At 39.6% G+C, this 23,919-nt stretch overlaps 1 protein-coding gene across 3 annotated transcripts in view; it reads right to left on the bottom strand.

Moving 5' to 3' along the window:
* LOC139692313 (serine/threonine-protein kinase 17A-like) overlaps nucleotides 1-23,919 on the bottom strand; it is a 354,906-nt gene that overhangs the window by 24,306 nt on the left and 306,681 nt on the right. Inside the window, exons 1-2 of one of the 3 annotated variants that reach the window (XM_071590425.1) lie at nucleotides 16,288-16,334; nucleotides 14,411-14,623 (exon numbers count right to left, since the gene is read on the bottom strand). The exons of 1 other annotated variant lie outside the window; for it this stretch is intronic. In XM_071590425.1, the coding sequence (XP_071446526.1) occupies nucleotides 14,411-14,514 (104 nt within the window). In that variant the 5' untranslated portion in view covers nucleotides 14,515-14,623; nucleotides 16,288-16,334. Of the gene's footprint in view, nucleotides 1-14,410; nucleotides 14,624-16,287; nucleotides 16,335-23,919 lie in introns of those variants that run through there. One more of the 3 variants, XM_071590423.1, reaches the window with a different exon arrangement.

Here is a 23,919-nt window from a genome sequence, read left to right as displayed (position 1 = left end):
GAAAACTCGTATCTTATTACATTCATTTTCATAAAAGGAAACAACCAACTCACCGAAAAAGAAAACAAAAATTAAGTATGTTTGCTGAACAATTATGACTTGATAATTTCAGTAATATATATAGTTTGTGCAAACATTAGGCTACTCGTACAATTAAACGATCACCAATGACTTTTAAAAATACACAGAATTTGAAAAAAATCAGTTAATATAACCACCGCCACTTCTGAACTCGGCACATAAATACTCTCGAGTACTTACTACTTTACAAATATTATAGACTGTGACATATGACTGGCTAACAGAAAAAATAAAAAATGGTGCATTCTTATTGTGAAATTACGAAGTGAAAATTGCTATCAAATACATAGTTTTGCACAAAAGTTACATTGGATTAAAACATAGCCAACAATAAGTTTTAAAATTAAACAGAATCCGAGAATAAATCATTAATTATAGCTGTCACCATCATCACAAACTACTCACAAATACTTTGAGTCAAAGGCGAGTGACATGGCCTCTTGCGAGCATCTTAAATCATTCTCCAATTTCATGAATAATTTTTCATCAGCTCCACCACTACCGTATTTTGAGTTCAACCTAAAGTAAACCATGAAGCACAGAAAGCTAACAAAAGGAAGAGTCACCGGACTTTTAATGCAAACAAGGAACATAAAAATTATTAATCACGAAAACATATTTGCTGTCTCTCTCTCTCTCGCCACCCTAACTAAGCCCTATTCCGTGTAGGCTTGACGCAAAAAAAAAAATGGAGCGATCCATCCAGAGGCAAAAATCTCATTCCCTCGGTTTTTTCGTTCCGCATTGGACCAAGGCTATCAAGGAGAAGAGATAAAAAGACGACTCCTAAACCTGTCGGCTCGCCTTGAAAGATACGCGAACAACAGAGAAACGCTTTTTAAGTTCCTCAGATTCTTTTCCACGGTGGGAAGTATTATGTGCGTGAGCGGGGAGATAAGGGGCAAAATAGGAGTGCGAAGATGTACCCACCACGGGCGAGAGTTAGTTACAAGATCGAGCCCGCTGAAAGAGAGGGTTGTCGAGGGGGGCAGCGGGGGGATGACTGCAGGAAAGAGGAAAAACACGGAGCGCCTATAAAATGCCACTGGGCGGGTATCCATCGAATAAGAGCACAAACAGCTCGTCCCGCTAATGCATTTCCCTCGCAATGTCCTCTATCGTGGACAGTTCTGGGGCGCCATCCAAGGTGTCGCAACTGGCCCGAGCGACACGTGCCGTACGATAGGGAATCGAGTGACCTGCGATTTTGGAGTCTCCAGAAAACCCGCTTGTCCATCTCTTAGTCTAAAGTAATGCAATAAGCAAGCGAAAAGCGGTGCAGGGTCATCAACTACGTGCATTTACACGCACAAGGGCATATGCACACACGCAGAACAAATTTACCCATTAAGTGAATTTAGAGCTACCACGAAGAAGAGAAAAAAATAGTGTTTGGCTAGGCCTCGAATATGGCGAGTTTGAGGAAAACACTTTACATTGATTTTTGTGAGATAAACGAGATTTCGCGGTGGGTTTGACGGAACCCAAAACGAAAAATAACGTCTAATACGCAATTTTCCTGTTGTCGACGTGTGGGCGTCATCCCATAAAAATTTCTGATTTCTGATAATGCTCTTAATGTTACTCGACGATCTTCACATAGGTATTAATATTTACTTCCGTAAGGGTAGTAACTAAAGCTTCAGGTCCAACTTTCTTTGAAATTTATTGTCCTCCTTTTCAAACAAATATAAATCATCTTGTAACTTAGCAAAAGAGAATAACAGATTTCAAATTCACCCACTGTAAAATTGCATAGGCCTCGATCGATGATTTATTCATGAAAAAGCAAAATTTCATTGCAGCGTAATGTTCGTAGCGGGTTCCCTCCATCGTTGTCTTTGGCGAATTGAACATGTTTTAACTTACCACAGTTGCCACTGACGCAACAATATGTAAAAATCAATGAATATTGCACCAAATATACGTTACACATTTATCTAAAACTATAATAAAAAATTGAATTTTTGCATCATAAAATATGTGACTGCAAATTTAGTCACTCTTAATTGACCATTTATAGGATTTTATTCTTCTATACGAGGTACCTTTTTAAGGCTATGAAAGGCAATGATAAATACAAATAACCCGAAGCAGAAATTGAATTATTAACATTTTTTCTCTATTTCCATCACATAGCTCAACGGATTTATGGCAACCCAAAAATTCAAAACGGTGCCCTTCGATATAACTACGAAAACAATTGAATGTATTGGAAAAAGTTCAAGGGAAAGGACCATTTAAAAAATATCAGCCATCAAGAAAATACCCATCTTGAACAAAGTATCGCCCTATGGCAGTTGTTATTCAAGTTTTCAACGTATAACCTGAAAATAATTAAAATGTTTCCTATCAACTAGGCTTCTTTCTTGGTAACATTTTAAATCCCAGTAGATAGAGAAAACCAAAGAAAAACATACAGGAACTCCTTGTCTCTCCATAAATACCAATGGTGGATTTTTTCGATATAGCAATAATATGAGTTAGTTGCAAGATCGATCCACCGAGAAGGTGGAAGGGGGAGAAGGGAGACGCCTGGCGTAAAACACCCTCAAGTTTAACTTAGATTTTTCCTCTAAGGTTTACAGCTTGAGTAGATCTAACCTGATCTGGTGGCCGTATACAATCTTGTATAATAGCCTAAATTTGGACTCGACAGAATTAAATACTGGCTCAATGACGGCGGTGAAATTTGATCTTATAAAGCCAGTAACATGTGCTAGTTCAACTCAGGTTGTGTTCTGGGCAGGGAAATTATGAATTAATAAATAATCACTGTACACCGATTAGGGGTAGGTTTTGGACAGTCTTTAATGTTTTCAACATATTTTCATAGACTTATGAGCACTTCCTCTCATCGTAAAACTTAGTTTGTCCCACACTGCTTGCTCGCACTAAATATTACCAGTCTTTATATAAGTAATATCTAAAATCCAATCCTTTTCATTCGTCTTTACCGCTTACCGAGCATTCTACTTCATTTACACGGCCTTCAGTTTACCACTCCCTCTCGACTCCCTCCGACCACATCTTCTTCTTATAAAATGACATTTATGCACATATGTTTAAACATGTATACATGTTTAGTAACATTGCTCAGTTACAAATCTGTTACACCAAAATATTCAATATCGGAAGAGCATAAATTCCGCGTAAGTAGGCTGACAAGACCCAAGTCAATACTGCCAAAAACCTTTCCCAAAAATCATACAATTAAAGGTTAAAAGAGGAAAAGTTTGATGGATCCACTTAAAATTTCATTAATTATACTGAAAAGAATTATAGCCAGGGAAGACAACCGTGGGGAGCGAAAAGGCTTTATTTGTTGGTTTCCAGAATCAAACGAGTCTCTAGAAGCGTCCAACTTGAAACAGAGCAACTCAAAAGACGACGACAAGAGTGAATTACAAATCATCGCTAATCGTAAATTATTCATATCTTTCACTCGGGCACTAATCAACAATTTTTAAAAAAAAGGCGGATTTCCAGATTAATGTGTTCCTTTGCGAAAGAATTAGGAACTCCTTTATGAGTAGCCACGGATTTTTATTTTATTATATTTCAATGTAAATATAATATACAAATTGGGCACATTTGGGCACATTGGGCACATTGGGCACAAATTCGGTGATTTGTGACACGAAAATAAAAATTAGTATTTTAGTACCTTAATTTTCCTTGGCTTCCTTATTTTCATTGTATTAATATTTCAACCTAACGTCAGTGAAAGGGTTAAAGAATTAGAAACCTCAAAGGTATTACGAAAAGATGTTTTTCGAATTAGGCAGAAAAAAGTATTAGGATCTACTTTTACAGGAGAAACGAAGACATTGCCTTTTCCTCCACGGGGAATACAATTTAAAATTGATATTTGATAAGCATACTCAGTGAAGGCCATGGGGAAGGGCGTCTACGTACTACAGAGAATTTCTATCTGGAGAGCAGCGCATTCAAAAATGCATACGTGATTTGATAACGATTGATAAAGGCAATGAATGTCACCTACATATTGTCGTTCAAAAGAGAATTACTGGACCCATTCCAATAATTCTACCTGATCAAAGGTGAATGAAATTATCTGATAAGTTTCTTTAAAGGTGTTCATAAAAAACTAAAAACTGCCAAAGAATTCAAAATTTAAGCGAAATGAATACGTGAATTATAAGACAGCCGCACTCCATTTTTATTCAAATAAACCTAGAAGATGTATACGCTTTTGACAAAGCAAGCATTCGCAGCGAAAAGAACCATGTACTTCGGATGGTTACACTCATTAGGGACTTGAAAGGAGAAACGATAAAATTCAAGTGATATAAAAAAATCATGGCGGTTGCAGAAGTAATTTCATTAAAAAAGTATGAAAGTTAATACCCTGATTGCAATGACCTGAAAAATATATTTTTTGAAACTAAGATATCATATTATTCGATCCAATCTAGTTCTATCGCAAATGCAAAACACTTATAAAACTAGGTCGAATACTAAAACATGGCATTTCCTTCTTGGTTCTGATCTTCGGTGCACAAGGGTTACAGGAAATAAGGCGTCTGTCTTCGGGATGGCAATATAATTTTTGGTCTGAACAATAAAGGTTATTAAATGCGACTTGCAAATTCTACTTCAATCGTGGAGCATGACCTACTTCTATGCACTATTTTCCCCGCGTATAGCATAAATTATCTTTCACTGTGACAGAATACTGGAGTTAACATGTCGTTTGTTCCAGGGAAATTGGTCGATTTGCGACAAGCCTTACGCGTAGACAAATTTCAGTGTTATAACCTGCTGATGTAAGCTACGTGAAATGGCCTTGAATCCATATTTGGAGAGGAAATAGCGAGTTCGGTCCAGATGGCATGGCAAATTCAAGCACGTACCTTAGAGTAAAGCCTTCGCCTGCCAGCAATAGGAGAAGTGGTCAAGGGCTGACGTTAATTTTTATCACCGAAAGAGGCGTGCCACCATGATATTTAGTATGAGCGTATCTCAAGACACCAAAAATAATTTTTTCAAGTAAGAGCACACGTTTGAAATATCTTTATCCGGCTAATGTATGATCTTGGATGGCATTAGGTATTAGCTACTATGACAAACTTTAACCACACCCTAAGCAAAGAGATCGTTTCACTCAAACAATAATAAACCTTCTCTTTCTCGTCTACGAGGTTCGAACCGCTTTACAGCTGTGATCAGATAAACTTCATTTTTGGAAGCTTCAATATATAATAGCTGTCACATGGTCTCTGATTATTCATTTTTTAGGACTAAGTAGTACTCTTACGAGGTCTAGATTTACTTGTGTGGAAAGAAAGCGGAGAAATAGAAAATACGATTTTTTGTAATATTTTGGGTAAATGCGTTGGGAGTTTACTGTCAATAAGAATCCCATCACCGAAATAGGTATGGCATGGATCAGTAAAACTATAAGCCAGAATGGTTTGCATGTATAGACTGCTGAAAATGCGTCAGAAAATAATCCTAAACAGTACACCTTTGTAAATTTGAAGTTTGAGAATCTTTTGATGAGGTTACATTATGGTTCACCATATTTTATACAATCTCATACATATATGCATACGGCCGAAAAATTGTTTTATTTGAATCGAAAACCCAAGGAAATAAATTGAAACACTTTGATGTCTCAATGCGATATAAAAATTCACAGATTTTCGTACCTGCATTGCTTTATTTTAGGGTAAGTATTTATAACAACAATTTCTACGTGATCTTTGAAGACAAATGAAAAATTTTCTCCTCATAACAAATCTCGCTTTCGGGCAGTTTTACATACGATCATATTTCACGTCGGTACAATCAAGGTTATACGCGATGAGGGCCATTGGTAAGATTTCATACAACATAAATGAAGGCAGCAGTAAAACGACTGCAAAGTTAAGGTTAAGGCTAACACGAGAATTCTTTATTTTCCATTGACGTTATTATTAACAATATAATTTCATCAAGAATATGAATCAAGAAGGGGCAAAGATGAAATAACTTTCGTTCTCGTTTAAATTGGTCTCACATGAAGGTATACATTGTAAAAATATCTGGTTTAGCTGCACCAAAAAGCAACTGGTAAATTGGAAGATATAAAACTTCGGAGACAAGAATACCCGATTTTTGGGACTTCCTTCGCGCAAAAAATTGATTGTACACCCCAGTTCGCGAGTTTTTTCAAACTATAATGAAATATATGCTTCGCACACCCAATAATAAAAAAATAGCATATCCTAGTAAACATGAAAGATAGCATGAAATAGACATGCGATGTACCCCCAAATTTGTGAAGTGTCTTCAAAAAAATCTGCTTACAATCTCCTACTGTTATTCTTATCCCCTGGTCTCTCACTACTTTATTAGTCACCTCCTTTTCGTTGAACATACACAACAATTTTTGGTACTGATCGGAATAAAAATATTCTTTTGGAATGTTTCGCATGCCCAATGTTGGCAGTACTTAGATCGAAACGGTAGACTAGGGTGTCAAAACTCATACAACTGCTCTTCAAAAATGCATACAAACATTGCATGCTTACGGGTCAGCATTGTGAGTGTCTTTCTTATCTGCTGCTGCCCTATATTCACTTTTTGTCCAGCGGTGACGTCAGTACAGTTTTGCTCCCAGGTTGGATGGCATGAAGCGAAGAAAAACGCGTTTTATAATTCGCCCAACAATTCACCTGAATCTGCGGTGCTGGATTTTCAGTAATACACTTTTTTGCATCCTGCGTGACAGTTACAACTATTCAACACTGGAACCTTATCCTGAAATCGAGCGAAATTCGTAGGCAAATGGGGCAAGCAAGCAAATAGGGGAATCGAATCGCAAAAAAGAGCTGTGATTTCATCCAAATAGAATTCGAACGAACGACCAAACGAACATTCATTTTGGTCCAAACCAACGAGATACCATCTTCGACTTTCGCGTCACATTTAGCTTAGCTTTCATGAGACAGCATGGCGAAAAAACCAATGCGTTTGATAGATGAGGGTAGAACTAACCTAGTGCTATACCCTACGACGCACGAAATACATTCAGGGAAGGGATGGTGGAAAGAAGTGTTTCCTTTCCCTAATGCGCCTGCGATTTCCCAATAAGATTGTTAATTTGTTGGTATGATCCCTCAACGAATTATGATGGACTGTTATCAACACATATGGAAGAAATAATTATTAATTGTCTATTATGGCTGGAGCTTTTTGTAACTATCAGTCATTTTCATATAAGTACGCCATGTGATCGCAATTCCACGCGTGCTGTGCATATAACGACTACCACATACCTTGCCTATAGTTTCATGGTCATTATTTAGATGCTGGTGAATACATGGCGCCCAAAAAGTCACACAATTTGGCTGACGCAGGAAGTGCCCATAGGAGCCACTCGAATTTGAACCTGGACCCTCCGGTCAGACGGCTGAATGTTTTACCTACTAGGCTATCACGCCTTTTGTTGCAAATAAGAAACGGGAATTTTAGTACACTATCATTGTATTCATATCCACTGGAGATACCTTTGGTGCCTCCGTTAAGTGTTCTCACTCGGCGAGCAAACAATGAAGCTTATAAATAAGCGTCAATTTCGAAACTCCCGCGCAGCTCATTCATCTCGTCTTCCATCGGTGTATTCCTCATTCTTCAGTTCCCATTAATCCCTCGTGCCCACCCCCACACCCTAAGTCCCTTCCTCCCGACGCGAGAGAAACCCCTTTTCCAAGGCGGTCCCAGTGAGACTCTTCTGAAATGTAAACAGTGCGGAAAACTCCCCCCCCTTCCCTCGCTCCTAAGACCCTGGACGGTCTCCCATATTCCCTTGAATTCTGGCAGAGTTCCTCATCGTCTACGCATATAGTGCGCATTCCTCGCGACGCCTAGTTTAAGCGGTGACCTTGCCCGGGGTCTGAGAACACTTCGCACCCACCCTCCTTCCTCCCGATTTTAGGGTCAACCCTTTCTTTCTTTTTCTCCTGTCTCCTCACTCGAAATCTGGCGGGGAAATAGCCAAGGTATCTCCCGTCCGAAACGAAAGAAAATATTAGTTCTTCTGCTGCGACATCCGCCGCGAAAGAAAATATTGCTTTCCAGCCAAGACCCACTTGCTCGCAGGAGTGGATGAGGGTACTGACGGCCTTTCTTTCTCAGAAAAAAATAAATAAACTGACTCCTTCAGAGGGTGACCACCGAAGGGACATCTGTTTCGTTAGGTTTCGATCGTGAAGACTGGAATGGCGAGAGGCCGCGACGCACCGATTTTCGACGGCATATGAGCACTCTCTGGGGCGCCGGGTACTAAATAAATCAATTTAAATGACTGAAACAATCAAATTATCAAACGGGAACACGGAGAGGAGGATCAAGGGCGAGTAATTTGGCAGCCTTGGCTCTAGGACAGTTTTGTTGGCGACAACTTGTTCAGTGGGTATCTAGTCCAAGGTGTTGAGGAATGAATCTCTAACGCTGGTGTGAACTTCCGTTTTCTCTTTCGAATAACCTTGTCGAGGAATTTATTTTTTTAATGTATCGACTTTTACAAAGATTTAGCCATCCCTTGAAAGAGTTTTTTTTTCGATTCTAAAGTTAGAAAGGGCATCCTCATTATTTTTGGAAACGTTTTGCTAACGACTTCTTGAGATGATTAGCCCACCACCTTCACTTTGAAGTTCAGAGGTGGTATAAGAAATTACTGAAGGTTAAATTCCGTGGTTCAAAACAAGACTGAATGCCGGCCAATTCCGGCTGAGCAATTCTAAAAAAATCTGAAAAAGAAGCGCTTTCATTGAGAAGATGAATCTCAGCCTATTATTACGTCTTGTATTTATTATAAAGAGCGTTAAGAATTCAGGGATGGGATTACCAATGCCGGCTATTTTTATAAGAGCCAAAGTTGCGATAATGTCTACTCGGACATTCAAAAATAAACATTATGAAACAAGGGAATGTCTCCACTCCGATTACTTTAACTTTTACAAAGCACAAAGAACACCCCAATGGAAAAGCATTCGACACGTACAATAGGTTTTTCAATGTTTGCACTTCCCCTAATTACATGATAGATCGATTTCCATGGTTGGTCATGATCATTCCACTTAAAAAGGAGATGTTTCCAATGTCTATTCCACCACAGAGGACATGAAAAACTGGATCATGGACGCCGGTGTATATATATATATATATATATCAATAAATCAGCGTATTTGACGAAAATCTGATTTTTTGCACTTGGTAGCAGTAGTCTACAGGGTCAGGATGGATAATTGATGGGCCTAGGTACTACTGATGACTGTATCCCTGACATACATAATACGTACGAATAAGTTCCCTAACATATACATAAATATATATATATATGTGTGTGTATATACTACCTTGATCAAAAAGTTCCCGGAATAACCACCGTGTGGCGCTCCCATCGTTCCGATTTGAGTTCTGTTTTTTTTGTTAAATTGGTACATCTGTTGTTGATATTCCCTTTAAATCTTAGTGTCATAACTTGACATTTGCAAAAGTTACGTAGCCAAGAGTACATCTATCTCTGTGTGTGTTGGCGATTTTTTACAATTGCAGAAATGGATTTAAATTTGCAACAACGAACTTGTATTAAATTTTGCGTAAAAAACGGATTTAGTGGCGCACGGACGTTGGAAATGTTGGAAAAGTGTTTCGGCAACGATTCTCTAAAAAAAACGGTCGTTTACCAGTGGCACGAGCGGTTCAGAAGTGGTCGTGAGTCAATCGAAGATGATGAACGCAGTGGCAGACCATCGACATCGAAAGTCGGTGAAAAAATTGATAAAGTAAAAGAAATGTTGGTCAATAACCGCAAATTAACCATCAGAGAAATAGCGGAGGACTTGAACATTGCCTATGGATCCGCCCAAGACATTGTGGTTAATGATTTGGGTTTCCGTCGTGTAGCAGCAAAGTTGGTGCCAAAAGACCTCAATTTCATGCAAAAAAGAGACCGTGTTGACGTCGCAAAAGACATGATTTGCGAGGCTGAATCCGATCCCACATTCATCAAAAGGATCATTACTGGAGACGAGACGTGGGTTTATGAGTACGACACGCAATCCAGACATCAGGCAAGTGAATGGCGTTCACCAAATGAGCCGAGACCAAAAAAACCACGTCGTTTTCAGTCAAAAAAGAAGGCAATGCTGACGGTTTTCATGGATTACAACGGTGTAGTGCATCATGAATTTTTGCCAGAAGGCCAGACAGTAAACAAAGAGTATTATTTGGGCGTTATGAGACGTTTGCGTGAAGCAATTCGCCGAAAGAGACCAGAAATGTGGGCAGAAAACTCGTGGATTTTGCACCATGATAACGCACCGTCGCACAGTGCTATCATTATTCGTAATTTTTTGACGAAAAATGCAACAAATACCATCCAACATCCACCGAATTCACCTGATTTGGCTCCCTGTGACTTCTTTCTGTTCAATCGAGTTAAAAAACCATTACGGGGAACGCGTTTTAGCAGCCGAGAGGAAGTAATGGAAAAATCGCAGGAAGCACTGATGGACATACCGAAAACCGACCGTAACTTTTGCAAATGTCAAGTTATGACACTAAGATTTAAAGGGAATATCAACAACAGATGTACCAATTTAACAAAAAAAACAGAACTCAAATCGGAACGATGGGAGCGCCACACGGTGGTTATTCCGGGAACTTTTTGTTCAAGGTAGTATATATATATAACGTAAATGTCCTTACACTCCATACTTCATAATACAATAACTCACCCATTAGCTAGGCAAACGTTATAGCTCCCTTTAATTCCATTCAAATTGCCCATTCTTCTCCTCCCACTACCTCGCTTTCTCAGCAGTCTCCACTCTCGCTCCGCTTTCAGCATCCAATTGCCTCGCAGTAATCCACCCGTCCGGCCAGCTTCTAATTTCCTCTAATAGCCGTCGCTCTTCCCCATATTTAGAACTTCATCGTTGGGTCTCTTATCTGTCAATTTCATTTTTTCCATTCTTCTCCACACCCATATCTTTCAAGCCTCCTATCTACGTTTATCCTCTCGCAATAACTTTCCGATCCAGATCAAAGTTTTCACTACTCTTTCCTTAGCATTTTGAATCGAGCCGCCTGTCTAACAACTTCAATCTATTTTTATAAGTTTCTTTATCAAATAGTTTTTTTCTTTTAATCTCTCCCGAATCTCTTTCCTTTGAATCTCTCTTCCCACCATTATCTAAATTTTCCCCACTGCTTTACAGTCTCTAGTTAGTGTCCCCAAATTGAAATTATCTTAACCTACCTACTTCTTGAGAATCTCATTTACTTAATTTTATTTTGATTGATTTTCCTTCCATGTGCATCACTAATTGCACAATACGACTAGTAATGATTATAATCCTTCGGCTGATTAACACCCAATCATCCGCAAATCTGAGTTCCTCAACTAATTTTCCTCCAGCCCTTCTCATGCCTCCTTTGTCATTTCCTCTGCACATACAGGAAAATTGAAAATAACAGGTGATAATGAGAATTCTTTGCACTATAGTCCACCAAAACTAGAACTTGCACGAAACGTACAACAACAGTAGCTATTTATCAAGCTAAGTACACAAGAAAACGATTAAAAAAATCTCGAAGAAGGCAAAAAGTGTCCCTGGGATAACGTAAGCGACGCAGAGGTAACCGAAGCGTTCGAGCATAGTATGAAGCAGACATTTTTCTACGCTTCATGTCTCCCAATTGGGGGGCAGCGTCCTACTGACGTCAGCACGGGGAAGATTATGAAAAAAGGGCACGAAGAGAAGGGATGTGGGCGATACCCGTTGATCTGCAAACATGAAATAAGAATGTTTTGGTCGCTCTCTACGCTGTCCCAGAGCAAGAGCTGAGTATAGTGAGCATACGAAATGTATTAAGCATTAACTGCGGTTATGAAAAATGCAAAAAAGTCAAATTTCCGGCAAGAGGAGGAAAATAACGATACGAGAGTCGTGTGTCATGAAGAAACTGCGTCATGAGATCAAACCACATTTTAATCAAGTAAATACATAATTGAGATTAATATCATTATTGGGAGTATGATATCAGGAGCGGCAAATTTTAAAATCGCGCGGTGAGGCAAGAAACTGGAATCGATACCTTTTTAAGAGCTAAATCAATCAAATTTTATCATTCATTAAAATAGGTAATCGATAACTCCTGAGTAAATATTCGTGGAGTAAGCAACTGCAGCTAGTGGAATTTTTAGGAATGAGCATTATTCTGGTATCCTGTGATTTTCCAACTAATTTATTTTCATTCATTAAGGCAAATACTTGCCACTAGAGCATTATTGGTTCTGCCACTGTCCATTAAATATGTAAGATTTTTACAATTTTAAGCAACTAGAGAGGCGGCAGTCTGTCTGTTCATGCCTGGGTAAAGGCCTTTGATGTTGTTTCATGAAGGTTGGATGATAAAAAAGGTTATTTCGCGAATACGATGGGTGACACGTTTTACGGATGCTTTGGTGACGCTAAAGGGATGGGGGAAAAAGGAAATAGCCTCACGAAGTGAAATGATTATGAAAGAGAAGGTGCTCTTTATCCATCCCTGAAATACAGTGCTCCTCTACCGAAACCCTTCAACGTCATCTTCAAAATATAAGCAGCACCCTTTGCTCGGTCCTTTTACATCCCTTCTTCGTATTCATTCTCCTCCCCCTACCTCCATTTTTTCTCCCTTAACTTATTCTCCTGGTAAGTATAACTCCTTGTTGCCCCCTCTTTTAATTTTGAAACGAATATGCTCAACAGCAAGTAAGTTAAAGCCGTAATGGATCTAATTTTTATTAGAAGCATAACTTTCACCCCATTTTAGAGGCTCAACTTGTAGGGAGATATTCCTTGCCCCGGGCTCCACCCCCCATTTCAACAACAGTCTACGGTCTAAGAGTACCACGAGATTATTTACCAAATTTCGTGGTTCTAAATTGAAACCCAGATATTCAAATGAGGAAAAATAAACTTCCTTTTGTATTAAGCGAATGGTAACTACGGCCGTATGAATATTATGGGAAGAGTCAACCCCAGCCGTACTCTTATAAATGGGCGAAGGATGGGTGAGGGAAATAAGAGAAGATATATGCAGTAAATAAAAAAAATATAACTGAAATTAAAAATAAAATAAATATAATAAAAATGCAAAAATAAATAAAATTTTTATTTATTTATTTTTAGTATTTTATTATATTTATTTTATTTTTAATTTCAGTAATATTTTTTAAATTGATTTTCTGCATATATCTTCTCTAATTTCCCTCACCCATCCTTTGCCTATTTATAAGAGTACGGCTGGGGTTGACTCTTCCCATAAACTTCCATTTATTTATGTCGAATTTTGAGGCGAAGATGGATATCCAAATCACAAATTGAAACTCGTTCTCTACGAGGACCATGACCTTAATGAAATAAAGCGAAGCGCGCAAGTAAGGACGTATTTAGAGCCATAAGTCAAAGGAGTTGATTAAATCCGAGTTTAAAAAAAATTAAATAAAATGTCCAAAACAACTCACGTAGCACTCCTGCTCTTGGGTTTCCCCGATCACCAGGGCGATTCTGAGGTGAGGATTTAAGATTCTGACTTTTTCCACGGCGTTAATCCCTCAGGTATATAATTTTCCTGCCGTTACATTATATAACTTATTCCCATTAACAGTATTTTAATGAAACAACAGGGAAAAGATGAGAAGTAAATCATCTTTGATTTTAAGATCTAACGACATCAACAGCATGTCCCTATTGAAAGATGTCTCACACGCTCCTGTTTTCAAATATCCAACACCCGTCCTTGCAGGTCTTGCTCGTCCTTGATTTTCTTCGCGCACAGAATTATAATGGAAATTTAGGGTGCGCCATGCACTGCTCCTTGTATTCCTGAACCTCCTTTAAAAATTTGGCTCGCGTGTAGGGAGGAAGAAAGAATATAATGTTGTATATACGTCTAATCGAGAATATAATATTTATTGGAGAGATAATTAAATCGTAAACTAGAGATAACATTTCATATTTACATTATCGAATAACATGGTTTTTCGTAGAATATCAAAGTATCACGGAAATTTCTCTGCTTTCTGGGAACAAAAACTACATTTCAAAATCGACATGGCAGTTTGCACAAACATTTTTTTCAAGTTCGGCACAAATACATCAAGTGAATATGAAAAAATCTTGGAATGCTTTAAATATTCCATTGATACATGGAGTACTGCTTCAATGTTGAGATTGATTTGTTATTACTATAGATATTATATATTATAGCAGTTCTTAATTCTTACGTCCAACGTCGATCTAACCAATATTACGTAAATACTCACAACTCCAACACGAGGACCATCTCGGTTGCCGTCTCGTACACCTCGTGCAGCTTGACGATGCGCTCGCAGCCCTCGGCAGCCAGCAGGACGGCCGCCTCGTGCATTATCCCCAGGCGTTGGTCCTCCGCACGCCGCCGCTTCCGGATGAACTTGGCGGCGAAGGCCACGCCCGTCTTCAGATGGGTCACTCTCCGGACCACGGCGAACTTTCCCCTGCGGACAAAGAAGGGGGAAATTTTCAGTCGGACGCGTATGATACCCACGAACAACGGACCGCCAATTCAGACCATTGTCCCACGGATGCCAATCGACACGCCACGTTCACGGGGTGCTAACGTGCATTAATTGCCGCAAGTAGAGCAGCATGGAGGAATAAAAAAAGAGGAAAAGAGTCGAAAAAAGTTCATTGAACGCAAGGTATCGGAGCCTGTCGGGAGCTCTGGGTATGCCCACCGCTCCATTCAGATTTTCGAAAGTTTTGTGGGGCTTTGATGATCAAGATCACATCTCAGTGTTAATGCATATCTATAAACTCGGAAGTAAGGATCACGGCACGGCAAAACAACGGATTTACATTCAAAATAGGATTTGGAACGCCCAAAATTTGGGTTTGTTTGCAAGTGGGTAAAGCCCGTCCGTGTGAAAACAGTTTGAAGTAGCAAAGGCTGGTATACAAAGAGAAGCGGAAGGTAAGAAAATTATAATTTTACGCCTTGGGAGACAAAATATATTCAAAAGAACCTCAGGGGAAATATGTAATAGAAATTTTTAATTTCATCAAAGCCAAAAATATTTCCAAAGGACAAATTTATCAAAAGGGGTAGGGAATAACCCCCTTGGATCCGTCCCTGCGTCATATCAGGTGGAATCCAAAAGAGTAACAGGTAGAGGAAAGTTGGTTGCAAGGAGCAAAAGATCACGCAAAAAGCGTTGAATTTCACGTGATGTAAAAAACAGAGAACGATAAAATAATTGACCCTGTCAGATACCAATAACTGGTTACTATGTCACGTGCCGGGACCGAAATGAAACGGGAAGTTTTTTATCACAGATTATAATTTTAAATCACAGTTATAAAACATTTTGCCAGTAAAATTAAGGGATGAGGGAAGCAAATTTTCCACAAAATACAATCAGAGATTTGGGGTAATATGAGGATGAAAACTACATACGAATGCGAAACACAATAATTTGGGTACTATCAAAAGAAATTAAACCAATCAAGCACGTAAAGAAAAATATCCTCTACAAATAAAAAGTTGATTATGGACAATTTAACCTGCCACAAACTACTACTATTAATCATCCTTGTGAAACGATATTAAACAAAATTACCGCAGAAACTAATAAAATTACTAAAAACGTTACCTTGGACTTTTCGAAATTTCGCGAACCAAGACATTCCCATGGAGATTATCAAACAAAGATGGAAAAATAGTTACGTCAGAAATTCAAAAAGTCTGCACTGACGACTTCAAGAAACCAGCCACAATCTCATTCTGCGTTACCTATATCGCTTTTGCTCCCCGAGAATTCCCATCCGTTAATAAGCATTCATTCACAGAACGAAAAACAACGTAGCTATTTACATCTCAGAGGTTCCTTGGGAGTTTGAATTGACGCCTCCGCCAAGTATCAACAAATATCATTCGCTTCCCTTAAATACCACTAAAGGAAATAACCACCAATAAAAAATGAGGAATTATTAAAGTGGACGCCTTTGAAAACATCTAAGTCCTCGGAGAAATGGCAACTTTTGTGGTAATCATCGTCATGGGCACCCACCGATCGGAGAGAGGCTTTATGCAATCCCTCAAGGAATTCTTCCCGATTTTAATTTATTCTGCCCAGCATTACCATTTCCACCTTATACTTACCACACTATCGAAAATGGAGCACAGCTCTGTTTTCACTCTCCCTCTTTCCATCTTCCCAACAATCTCCCCTCCATTACAGCATACTACAATCCACTTAGCTCTTAGTAACGTCTTCGTCCACTTTTTCCACCTTCTACCAGTTTATAGTTTCAAATTTTCTCCTTTTCTCCAACACTTAGTAACACCTCCTCGTTTATCTTCCACTTTTGCCCAACAAATTCTCTCATTTCTTCTCCATTTCTGAAAATCAAAAACCTCGCACTAATTTTATTCATATTCAACCCCTTCTTTCGAACAGTTTTGAGATCGAAGAGCGCTATTTTAATATTAATTATGGGTAATAATATATTAAAATAATCTTTATATTAACATATTAAAAAATCAGTACAATAAAAGCATTTTCACTCCAAACACCGAAAATTTCCCCGAGAGTCGTCGGTATCGGAAACGGTTGCATAAAAAAATTAATATTGATAGTATTTTTCCTTTCCTTTTTTTAATATTTATTCCACGCATGCCTGACGCGTCGAAGAAAAAACACACGACGGGTACTATTGTTTTTTATAATAAAGGGAAAATTTTACTCAGTGGCGTAATTACTCGCCTCATCGCGGCGTCGTGACGCACCTTTTGGGAAACATTTGCCTTTGTCGGTTCACGACCCTACTTGAGAAGTACTTAAGCCCGGGGCCATTGGAGGGCTCCCCGTTAAGGATCACAGTACAGAAGCAATTTGCTGACGCAGTCTGAAGTTTTACGACCCAGCTGGCCGAGTGGAACGAAATGGAACTCGCAGAAGTTAAACCTCACGGATTACCTAAAAATGTAAAAATGTCTTTTTTCCTTTTCTCTTCGTATTCTCGGCGGCGCCGCGACATCAGGTGAGAGTGATACCATTTAGGGCGAGGAAAAGAAAATGCTTAGATACACAAACTGGAGGATTAAAGCAACAGGAAAGGGGAGATTGGGGGCTCACTTAAAGTTACAACAATGAGATAAAATATGGCAATAAAACAGACAAACAAAACAGAAACAATCCGGAAAAAATGTCCCACCCCTTTACATTTAAGGAAAATGACAACATCACTTCATCTATGATGAGGAATGTGCTTCTAAATTGAATAACAAAAAATAACTTTCTACTTTCGCACTCAACTGAGAATATGAAGAGATTTACTTTTGTCACCTCAAGTGCCTCGGGATCTCAAACCATTTGGATAAGTAATGACATATTTGGGGTTTATTATTCCGGTACATAAGGTTTTTTTAACAGACTTATTAAGAATATACACTTAGACAGACGGAGGCTGGCGTTATCCCTATTATTTCCTCTAAATGAATACATTTTAGGTCTTGCGGGATGCTTATTAGGTAGCAAAGCTATACAGAACTTCTTTACGGCATTTTGTTATGTTACCAAAGTCGCGGGGGTGCATCATATACTGCTTAACGTTGGACTTAGTTTAGAGCATTCTTAAGCCTATTTTTTTTTCAAATAGTACATGAAGAGATGACTGCACGTCAACTTGTCAATAGCTAAATAATAGTGCGGTGAAAAATGATTCCGTTCCACTGGTTCAATATTAGTTCGGTTGATTCGTTCTAATAAAAAATCTATGAAAATGAATGATTGACGCGAGGCAAACTTAATTATCATCTAATTAATTTCATTTATTAATAATCCTTAAAAGGTTTTCCCGAAAATGTGTATGCGATTGAGAATGACTATTAATAGCACCCAATAAATTCTGCGGGACGTATTTTAAATAATATTGCGGTTTAAAGATTCAAACTTCCTTCTCAAGGGCAAGTTTTCCACACTGATTCTACACTAATAAACGCTTAATCATTACTCCAAGAGAAACACCAAGGAATACATGCTTTCTAAGGACTCAAGGATATTTGTCTCTTCCAATCATAGGAATAGAAGGTTTTTGGCACGGGGCACGGGAAGGCATTTGCAGGAGATGAATGCACGTTCGGGATAGTTTATGCGGCGCGATAGAATGCGAACGTGTGTCACGATCCTTGCGACGTTCCCACAAAGGGGCCCTCGGAGGGTAGGAAGATATGAAAAGGACTTGGAATGAGGGGTGGGAGAGGGTGCGGGGGATGTAGCGGATGGGGGGGGGGGCGAGGAGGAATAGCGTGGGAGAGAGCGTGAAATCCCGCCTCGCCCGATGATTAACGCCTTCGCTCCGCACCCTCGCCGTCACCTGTTTGTCTCGGCGTCAGGAGCGACCGTGACGGCGCCACCACTTGGGGAGAGGGGGTAGGTCGGGGGTGGGGGTAGGCTTAGACTATACTCTGGCGGGGAACCAGGAGACTAAATAGGGCGTCAATGCACTCCGGCAGTAAAGCACGGCGGTATTCGCCTTTGAAAAAAAATTCATGGGTGCACAAATCAGGTCCAATTGCACAATAACATGCCCTGGTGTAATTCCAAAGATTAAGCTCAGCACTCGCGTAACCCTTGATCGACAAGGCTTTTCAACTTGCTTGAAGGAGTTTTCTAAACTACGATTGAGTTATTTTCGATTGGAAAAGTGTTTACAGGAGATAGAAGGTCGTATGTTTAGATAATGTTACTTTCACTTCCAAAAAGTTATTCAACACGAATAAGATTATTTGTATTACATTTCTGTCGGCTTGCGGATAAACCAAAAAATAACTACGAATTAATTCTTTCGCTGATATTATTCATTAAAAATAATTGATTTTCGGTTAACACCGATGATATCGACAACGTTATTATTACTAGAATAATAATGATAATATAGCATTGTTTATTATGCTGACAAAAGCAAAGATTTTCCCTCGACGACGGCTGAATTTCATTAGACCATCACTATTTTATTATACTCGCATAATTATGCACACCTTTATTGATTCCGTTTTACTTTTCCGTTTTTTTTTACTCCATTTTACCAAGACAGTAGCATGAAGAGTAAACACGACAACATAAAGAGTAAATACGAACAGTTATGAATTAAAAAAGGTTAATCGGTTTCTTTTTCATACAGCAATGCACATGTATTTTTTCTACAGTTCTAAAAGTTCCTTACGGCACAAGAACGGTTTCGGCGAATCAAATTTAAAATGCTATTCAAGCAAAATCCGGCATCCTCAGTTTGAATCACTTTTACTTAAAATTCGCTAAGATCAACAAGATAGTTCCTTCCTGGGGAAGCACTGTCAATAGCAAACAAATCTCAAATTCATCACTAGAATACTTGTTGCATTGCATTATTTCTTATTCATTGGTTAAGCCATGAATTTAACGTCTTTTTTCGACATAAAAAGCATTACTTCTAATAAACAATCTAACAGCAGCTACCTCGAAAGAAAAATGACTGACGATGATACAGATTATTTATTTCTACTGTAACAAAAACGTATTCCCACGGCCATAAAACCCTAACTGGTACACCCTTTAATGACGGAGAAGGGAAGGAGAAAAGACCGGAAGAACTAAACAGACTGCATTGTCGAATTTCCGTCAACCCTGACATCTTTCTTTTAGGACTGTTAAGCTGAACGACGTCGCCAAAGGAAAGAAATAGTTATAAGCGTTGGCAAGCATAAGCGTTAGCCATTATCAATCACTTGAGGCCCCAAGTTTTGGGGGGGGCAGGGTTAATAATATTGTCATTGCGTTCCAAGTGAGTGCAAGTTTGAGTTATTACAACAATTAGCCGAGACGACTTGCACCTGAGGGACACACGCGTATTTATACGGAACAATTGGGAACGTGGATAGAGTAGGCACACCGGCTACAACACGATAAACAAGTGGCCATCCACTCATGATGTCCACTTACCATCCGGCGCTATTTAGGGTGAACGATTGTTAACAATACTGGGAGTACGCGTCAAAATTTTTAACCAACTGGCCCGGAGGCAGGGGCGATAGAAATTACGTTTGTTTGGGGCGCGGGAGTGCCCGTTGCCGTCCCCAAGCGTAGTGTTTACGGAGCCTTTCCTGCAATGGGCGACGGATATCACTAGGCACTGAAACTGGACAAGAAGAATAAGTTTGTGATAAGAGAAAGGTTGAAATAAACCCCGGCGCTAAATTCGACCGCTTTGAAATTTTCTTTAATGGGCTGTCTATTCATTATGTAAGGCTTTTGATGTGGGGGAGAGCGAGCCATTTCATTACGTTTCCTAGCTTGGGGCGAATGGGGGAGCGGGGTTAAGAAACTTACGTATTTTTTATCATTGCATTAATTCAGCTATTTTATTATGAAGGAAGAATTAGAAATAACCTCGACAATAAAAAAACGTCGCGTGAATTCACAGAAATAGAGCTGCCGATTCATAATTATTTGAACATTCATCATCCTGTCAAACGTTTTGAAATATTAGCATTTATAACTCCGCCAATACATACATAGATAGATATTCTATACACAAATATATATATATATATATATATATATATATATATATATATATATATATACATGTGGGTCGCGGTAGTCCAGTGGGTAGAGCGTTGGACTGCTGACCAGAGGGTCCTGGGTTCAATTCCCGGGCACCTGCAGCTCCACCCAAGCTAAAGTGATTTTTCGGGTACCAGATCTTCCTGGGAAACCACACCAACAACAAGTTAGACGAGACAACGAGAAAAATATTAGTATAACTAGAATAATCAAATAAAAATAATTCTCCAATCTAGCGCGGTCGGAGAGTTGTTTTGATCGTTTACCATTCTTTTATTTATTAAACGACATCTTATATTTATTATAATGATCTTATGCGTCTGTAGTACGATGGGGTTAATGATACCATGTCGCATACATCAATCGCTAGAGAGACCTTTCAATTTATGTAAGAGGTTAGCAAATCTTTAATTTAGCCTTCGTTCCGTGAGTGATTCTCAGCCTACTTACTCTAATTATACCAGCAATAAGTGTCGAATCCAAGTTCGCAAATTAAAAGACTCTGACAAGATTTATAGCCGATTCCGTAATGAAGAAATTCCACAAAGTTAAGCCAGAGATGGCGTCAGCGTCGATAATGCCGCGTATCGAAATCACGACCCGGTAATGAAAAGAGTAAGGAGTGGATTCACAAGCCCCGAGCGTTCGCTTTTTGATAATTCTATGATGGTGGAAAGCCTTCGTCACGGGCAGCTACCGACTAGCAGAACTGTTACGGCACGAGTGAATGCCGATTTGACCAGCAGTCACAACCCCTTGTTTCCTTAGCGGCGGGGACGAGAGATGGCTACATAAGGAGAGAGACAGTGATAATGGCGAGATGTCGGAGGTGTGCAAACGAGGTGAAGGGGGTGGTGAGAAAGCCGAAAAGACAGACGGGGAGGCGTGGGAGGTCATTCAACGCGAGGGGACGCACAGCGGATGTGGCGATCACATGAGATTCAGCGGGGGGTACGGTGAGGGGGGAGCGAGAAGAGGGGCGAGGGACAGCATATCTTTCACTCACTCACTCTCCTTCTTCTCCCTCTGTCGGAAACAGGGCCATTCGAAATTTCAGGCGCGTAGCGAGTGATCCGTGGGGGTCGGGGTGAACGATTTCCTAAGGGTGGGGACAGGGGGAGGAGGGTGGAGTGGTAGGGGGGGAAAACACACGACAAAGAAGAGAAAGAAATCCTCCACCCGCAGACTAAAACCGGCTGAAAAAAATTAAAAATATTTTCCAGTCTTCGGCGAGTCCCGAAATATTCAAAGTGCCCTTTGTTTGTCTCGTCGACGTACCGGAATGCGGAATGCCCCGGCAGAAATTTAAAATTGAAAAAGCAGATTAAAATTAAGAATTGGATTTGGGGAAAGACCAACATTCCTGGCGGACGCAGGAGGGTCTAAGCATAAATAATAACCCTGAATCAGTCGCAAGGGCGTATGGCAGGTGTCTTTGGACGCAAGCCAGGAAAATACAGAAGCGGAGGTCTGTAAACAGGATTTCTCATGACTTAGCTCACCCTCTGAGTTGCATTGACGAACTGCGTGAGGGATAAACGAAACCTTGAAAATATCGGTTTGACAGTAGATGTCCACCTCATGTTGTCATTCTTTTCCAACCTGTTGATATTGATAATACCTGCTATAGGTGGGATTATTCGACCATTATCGCAAGCAGATTCGCCCCATGCTTTGCAAAAAATGTAATCTCACACTCATCCTTCGAGTCTCCATCATCTCCTAACCCATGTTACGTAGTCATTACGACACACTATTTGGCCATACAGGACAGCTTTTTTTACGAACTTTTGCTTTCTTTTTTGACTGAGTCTACTAGCTTGATCCTTCGACTATGCGGTACTGTGACTCATCGGCTACACTGTGTTACTTCGCCAGTGTTCGTAATATTCAACAGTGTAGGATGAAATATTTAAAATCCAACAATATTTTCCCAGATATAAGAGGTTGGTGAAAAATGAGCACGTAATCAACCCATCCTGAGAATTTGAATGGTACACATAAATCGACGAAGTACTCCGCAAAACTTCAGAAGGGAGCTCAGTAGGAAGAGAATTTACTAAGGAAATGCCACTTCCTCCGCAGCGCCCAAGATACGGCATCATGATAATACTCATTCCTCCAGCAACGAAAAACATCGCAATGCAAACACGTCTGCCGAATATTACAATTGAGTATATCTGACAACATAAATGTGATGCAATTTTTCAAAAATCAAGCCTTTCAGCGAAGTATTCTTACTGTTAGATATTCAATTCCTTTTCCTAGAAGACTATCAACTTCATCAGATAGACTTCATATGAGAAACAAACAGCAACAACAACATTTGATTTGTAAAATGCTAAATATCACGATTTACCCAAATATGGTGACATAAAGACATAATACTAGACATCATGCCTTAACTAAAGGGGATCGGGATGGTACGGTGGCTAACATATTGGCTTCCCTCCCAGAGCACCCGGGCTCGAATCCCGGCGGCGACGGATGTTTTTCATTGGTGTGGATCCTTTGAGGTCCTTTTTGGTGAGCACTTAGAGTGAAAAGTCCGTCGGATGGGACGTTAAGGTGCGGACCCGTTAATAACCCGGACTGCGTTAAGATTAGGCTGACGCCGGGTTTCACTCCACCCTTCCTTTCCCATCCATTTCTATGTCATTGACAGCCATTGACCTTAGCTATCAGTCGCCTCCCCTAAAAACTAATATTAATACCTCAAACTAAGATGCACACTGACTGAAATACTCGTATTATTCCCCCATAACTACGAGGAAAATCACGCGATAAATTCCAATAAAATAAAATATCCAAATTAAAATGCAATGAAAAAAGTAGAAATACAGAAATGTATGCAAAAATGAAAAATGTATGCATAAAAACTTTCCTATTTTTGATTTTTCAGTAAATTATTGTAATTATGATTTCTATGTTTCTTCCATGTCATTTAAGCTTCTCGTTAATAAAGCCAACGAAGACGGGAGACGAATCGCCATCAACATCCAAGTGAGCACCGCAATCATTCTCGGTGAAGGAAGTTGGAAAATTTTGCTGAAATAAATTATGACTGCAAGCTGCTGGCGAAGATTATGGTTGCCTTTACCCTTTAACTAATGGCCCTCATTCGCCCAGTTTCGCGCCATTTAAATGTTTACTACGCCGGCCCGTCAGTGACGATCACTTTAGCGACC

The sequence above is a fragment of the Hetaerina americana genome, unplaced genomic scaffold, assembly GCF_022747635.1.
Source record: "Hetaerina americana unplaced genomic scaffold, ioHetAmer1.1.p SCAF_4, whole genome shotgun sequence".
Lineage (NCBI taxonomy): Eukaryota > Metazoa > Arthropoda > Insecta > Odonata > Calopterygidae > Hetaerina > Hetaerina americana.
Note: the sequence above shows the minus strand (reverse complement) of the source record. Positions and strands in the feature narration are given on the sequence as shown.